At 37.8% G+C, this 6,429-nt stretch overlaps 1 protein-coding gene across 1 annotated transcript; it reads left to right on the plus strand.

The window, feature by feature from the left end:
- Positions 1-1,146: 1,146 nt before the first annotated feature.
- LOC124967904 (olfactory receptor 7G2-like) lies at positions 1,147-2,082 on the plus strand. Its single transcript, XM_047530346.1, has one exon. The coding sequence runs from the start codon at positions 1,147-1,149 to the stop codon at positions 2,080-2,082; it is 936 nt and encodes a 311-aa protein (XP_047386302.1).
- Positions 2,083-6,429: the final 4,347 nt, after the last annotated feature.

The raw sequence follows: 6,429 nt of genomic DNA on the forward strand, positions 1-6,429 counted from the left end.
TATGCTCGTTTTCTGAAAATCAGGAAATTGTTTTAGTTTTCATAATTTTTTTCAGGTTTTTCTATGCAAGTCACTGATATTTTCCTGAAATATTTTTAAATGATATATCAATTATCAAATAAATAGTAGAGCTACCTTAAGAGGAGACACAGAGTCTCCTGTGTCATGTTGATGTATAATTAATTGCTGAAGGAGATGGTTAATGTTTCCTTGGGGAGTCTCCTGAGCTTCAAGTATAGAAGCAGCATTTTCTAGTCTTTGCTCAGGTCCACCTGGATGGATGCCATTTAGAGGCTATTATTAATTTCATGGATAAAGGTGGACATACTTCAAAGGCAGGGATAAGGCTAGTGGCCTTGGTCAGGAAGAAAATATTGAAATTGTACAGAAAAATCATTGATCTGAGTGATCATCTAGGAATGTTAGTTCTGTGCTATCCAGGCACATTAACAGAGATTGTTCATGAATCATTTCAGCTGTCAGAATATCTGAGCTGAAACCCAGTCTTGACCAAACCCTTGTGTAGATTTCACATTCATGATATAATCTCACCTTACCTAAGAGTCCTCATGTATAAATGTGGGTGATGGTGAAAAATAACCCACGTGCACGTTGACTCCTCTGTCAGATGACTCTGAACCAAGCCAAAATGAGGGAATTATTGTTTTACAAGAAACAGTTAAAAAATAAATTCTTCTCTCTTTTATAATGTATTGGAATGCTTCTGTTCAAAAATATATGCCTTAGGCTTTGTTTCTTTGTCATATTTAACACAATAATTGGAACACAATCAGTGTTCAGTACAAATTTATTATTTTTTTTAAATCAAGGGAATCGAGGGAAACAGGAATGAATGAAAATGGAACTAACTGAGAAAATAGCAGAGAAAATTTTCTGAAATTCACTGGAGTTCACAGTGCCCTGGGGGATATTTTCTGTTCTATACACTTTCTCAGAATTCAGCATGAACTGAAGTCACCTGCAGCCCTTCAAGTAGACTTGGGGGCCTCGTCCCTAGGGTGGTTCAGGAGTCTGACTGGAGTGGGGCCATGGATCTGCATTTCTAACATCTTCCAGCACTGCAGCTGCTGTCCACACATCTTAAGTTCTTCTCACCCTGTCTTTTCCACCAGATTCTTCACCACAATGGAACCCCATAACCAAACAGCCGTTTCACAATTTTTACTCCTAGGACTTTCAGATGACTCAGCACTGCAGCCAGTGATCTTCACACTGTTCCTGTCCATGTACCTGGTCACCATCCTGGGAAACCTGCTCATCATACTTTTGGTCAGCTCTGACCCCCACCTCCACACTCCCATGTACTTCTTTCTTTGCAATCTCTCCTTTAATGATATCTGTTTGAGCACTTGCACAATCACCAGGATGCTGGTGAACCTTCAGACACAGGATCAGAGAATCACTTACACAGGCTGCTTCTGCCAGGTTGCCTTTGTCATAGTATTTGCATTTGTGGAAAATTTTCTCCTTGCAGTGATGGTGTATGATCGCTATGTGGCCATTTGTCACCCCCTCGTGTACACAGTCATCATGAATCCCCGCCTCTGTGTCCTGCTGTTTCTCTCCTGTCTTCTCATTAGCATCACAGTTGCCCTGTTCCATACTCTGATGGTGCTGTGCCTGTCCTTCTGCACAAATCTGGAAATTCCCAACTTCTGTGAACTTGCTCAAGTCATAAAGCACTACTGTTCTGATACCATCATTGATAACACCATGGTATATGTTTCAACTTCCATATTTGGTGGTGTCCCCTTCTCTGGGATCATCTTCTCTTATATTCACATTGTGTCCTCTGTCTTGAGAATGCCCTCATCAAAAGGGAAGCATAAAGCCTTTTCCACCTGTGGGTCTCACTTGTCTGTGGTCTCCTTGTTCTATGGGACAGGTTTTGTGATGTACATTAGTTCTGCCATGTCTGATTCTTTAAGGAAGACTGCCGTGGCTTCAGTGATGTACTCTATGGTTCCTCAAATGCTGAACCCCTTTATCTACAGTCTCAGAAACAGGGACATGAAAGAATCCTTGAAGAAACTCATCAGCAGGACAGCATCAATTGTATGATGATTCAATTACTCTGAACTTGGGTTTCTAGAGAAAGTCAAAGTGACAGGATCCCTGATGAACCAGCGTGGTTGGACCTTTTCAATACATTCTCCAAAAATGATGACATTATGACCAGGTTCACTTTTCCTCTGATTGAACTCTGACTATTTTTTGTCTATCTCTGATGCAGCGTACATAATTTTAATACTCTAAACACAATTTTTTGATGTGTCCTCACAGGAGCTATGTCTGGGGCAGGCATTCGAATTGTAGTAATATTTGTTACAATCCATTCAAGACCAGAAGCTGAAGAGGCAAGAAGTATAGTGAAGCATAGCTGTGTTCATATCTACAGAGTAAACTGCAAGGTGATTATATGGATGGGGCCACATTAATGTCATCTAGAGTTGATTTTACTGTAAGGGAAATAAGTAACCATTTGTAGCTTGCAAACAAATATCCAACCATTTCAGTCACTAAGAATAACCTTCTAAGTCATAAGGGCATACTGTTCAGTGTCATATCGTGTAAAATTGGCATAACTAGGTGGTATCAGTGGCCTGAGATGGTTGTGAAAATGTTCAAACTCATCCTTGAAAGTGCCTTCTGTCTTGTGAAAAGCAAAGTCTAACATCAATAAGCCTAATAATAATGAGAATTATCTTGCATTGCAAGGATTCCTGAGGTATGGTATGTATCAGCGTGGAGTACATCTTTCGTTCATCCTCCTCAATGTGGGCTCTTCCTAGGACTGGTTTCCTCTGAAGTCACCAGGTGAGAGCAGCACATTCAGGTGTATTACCTGACATGACATTAGAAATAGAAAACTGAGCCCCATTCTTGAGTCTATTGATAGGTAACGGTTCCGTGGATGAGTTAGACTAAATCTGGTAGAAGATGTACTAGTGGCTCTCAGGATAGGCCCAGAACTTGTTACACTAATTTTCTACTTCCTTATTAAAAATTGCATGATATTGCTTATTTGAGAAAAGATAATTTGCTGAAAAGACTTTCCTGGGTTATGTGGGAGGTCTTCCATGTAACCACATCTTTCAGTATAAGACAGACTGACAAGCAGAGGAAATGCAGAGGAGGAGGAGACCTACAACCACAGAAGTAGAAATTGGATTTGTGCAGCCAATACTTGGCCTTTTTTACATACAAAACTGTCATTTTCATACAGATTCAACAAATTTCTATCACTCCTGTAGCTACCCCTGTTACATAAATGTGCTTATTTTGACCTTGCCAAAATTTAAATTTGACATTTAATCCATGTCTTATTGTTACTGTGATCCTTCTTTTCAGTTATTCATATTGAGTACAGCAGTTATTCATTCATTTTTATTTCTTCAGGAAAAGTTTGTTTTATTTCAGTTGAAAAATTTTTGAAAATTCAACCTTTAACATTTTGTTTTTTAAATTCAAGGCTTGACATAGTTCCAAATATGGGAATACTCTCAGCAAGGGATGTGTTCTCCTAGATATCAGATAGTCAATGGCAATGTGTTACAAAACAGTTCTGGTGAAAGCTTTCTTTTTTTTTTTTAACATCTCTCTTTTATTTACTTATTTATTTTTATTTTGATTCATGGTACACAAATGGGGTACAACTATTGTTTCTCTGGTTGTACGCAAAGTAGAGTCATACCATTTGCGTAATCATACATGTACCTAGCTTTCTTTTAACTAGTGAATTTTTGTTGACTCATTTCAAACTCTACAGCTTTAAGTTATGCTTCGTGACATTAAAGGTAAGAAACACCTCAGGTGTTGCTGAAATACTACTTATATTTCTAGAAAAAAAATCTATCTTTCTGCTGTTATAAACCAAACTGAGTATTGTAATTTATGTCTTCTGAAGAAAGTAAAATAATTATATTGATTTAGTCAGTTTTTTCTCTGCTGTGAACAAAAGACCTAACAAGCACAACTGAGGAGGGAAGGTTTACTTGGGGTTCCTGGTTGCAGAGGTTCAGTCCATAAATAAATGCCCACTCTATAGCTCTGGGTCGCAGCTGATGGAGAGTGTCATGGTGTACGGGAATGGCAGAGGACAGTAGAGGACAGTAGCTCAGCAGATGGTATCAGGAAGCAGGAAGAGCTCTGCTCACCAGGGACAAAACACAGCCCAGAATCATGGCCCCCGTGAACGACTCCTCCGGCCACACATCACCAGCCTACAATGACCACACATTTAATCCGTATCACTGAATTAATGCACTGATTAGGTCATGCCTCACAATCTAATCATTTCACCTCTGAAAATTCTTGTATTGCCACACATGTGAGTTTTTGAGGGACACCTCAACTGAACCATATATACAAACAGGACAGACACTGGATTTTATCTTTCCACCTGTTTTGCATTTCTGAAGATGTCTCCTGAGTGGCTGCACAATTTAACCATCCCATTAGGTGTTCCTGGTGTTCTGCATCTTCCCCACATTACACTCTTTTATTAGGACAATATAGTGTGTATAATTAATTTACAATGAGATTCAGAGTCATTATAGATACTATGCAACACTATCTTCTGAAATATGAGTGTTTATGATATTTCCATTGAGTTTCTTGTCTTTTTAGAAGTTAATTCCTAATGGTTCTTCATGTAATTGTGATAGTGATCCATTATACTTATGTATATTGTGTATTTATTTTAGGTCGATGTCTCCTTTTGCATGTCTGTTATGCTATGTACCACATGACCTCTACTGCTTGATTTTAATGCTGGTTTATTTGTAAGTATTTTCCCTCATGGTCTGTGCTCAGTAATTCTTGATCTTGAAACTCCTCCTTTGGCTGATAAGGGATTTGTGGTCTTGTCCTGTCATGCCAAGGTGAAAGCCATGTGAAATGTGTTTGTGCCATTGATGTGCTACAGAGATCACAATCGCTTTTATTACTAAGCATCATTTATTAACTAGTCCTTCCTTTGACCATAATGCCAATCCCACAATAAAGAAGCACATAGAGGGAAATAGGGGGCAGGGATATGAAAAATGGTGGAATGAGACAGACATCATGTACACGTATGACTTCACAAATGGTATGAATCTACATCATGCACAATAATAGAAACAAAAAGATGTGCCCCATTTGTGTACAATGAATCAAAATGCAGTCTGTAAAAATAAAAAAAAATAATAATAAAAAAGAAGTAGTGTATTTAAGAGTTCACGTTTTCTGGACACTTTTCTGGGCAGTAGGATTGCTGTCTCTATCCCTGCACTATTTCCACATGTCTGCAGGCTTGGAGCTCACTAGTCAGCCAGACCAACTGTCTTGTAATGAACAAGCCCTAGAAGTTTTTTAGTTATAATCACAAAGGGTTATCTGTTTTTCTGTTGATTTAAAATATTTGACAACGTATTGACAATCCAGACCCTTAATTTAAATCTCTGACCTCTACTTTAATGTAATGAGTGTATGTGATAATACTGTGATGTTTGGAAAACATGGCAGTGAAATTCTAAAAGGAAGTAAGATATCTACTAAATAGTCCATTTTGACTAGAGCAAATATATTAAAACTGCTGTTTATAATATGCTCAATAAGTTAAAATTTAACCAAACCGCATATTAAATTAGTCTTATGTGGTTATAGTTTTAAAGTATTTTCAATATATTATCATTGGTATAAATATATTAGATAGATAGATGATAGATCATATGCAAATAGAAAAATAGTGGACATGTAATAGATAGATAAAAGAATTCCCAAATTTACAAATTTTGAAACAATGGTTCCCTTGAATTCAAAATATGCATATCCAAATGTCCACTTGACATCCCCACATGGATTCTTAATAGACATCTCTAATTTAACATTGCCATTAAAATATGATATTAATCCTAAAATATTCTATGCATGCATATATTCCATGCTACAGTTCATGGTAATTAAATTTTTGCATGTACTGAGGATTTCCTGTCATTGAGTATCATCTCTTATTTCTCTTTTTCTTTATACCCTATACACAATTGCTCAGAAAAACCTGCTGTCCTTTCCACCAATATATATCCAGAATCAGTCAGTTATCAGGATCTCCATCCTTACCAACATGAACTGAGTCATCATCCAGTTAGGGTTATTCAAAGGCCATCATACCTGGACAGTCCTGTGTCTGCATCCTTGTGCAGGGCAGGGGAAGTGTTGGTCAGCTCCACCTTATCTTCCCATCACCTCCACATGCATCTCTGTGCAGAAGAGCTTTGGTGCCATCTCTGTTTACTAGATGTGAGGACTTTGTGAAGGAAGTATAGACTAGACAGACACAGTAGACCACCTCCCTTGCCTGCCAGTTCTCCTTTATAAAACTATAGAATATTTAAGGTATAATGATCACAGAAACACTATAATAAT

The sequence above is a fragment of the Sciurus carolinensis genome, chromosome 17, assembly GCF_902686445.1.
Source record: "Sciurus carolinensis chromosome 17, mSciCar1.2, whole genome shotgun sequence".
Lineage (NCBI taxonomy): Eukaryota > Metazoa > Chordata > Mammalia > Rodentia > Sciuridae > Sciurus > Sciurus carolinensis.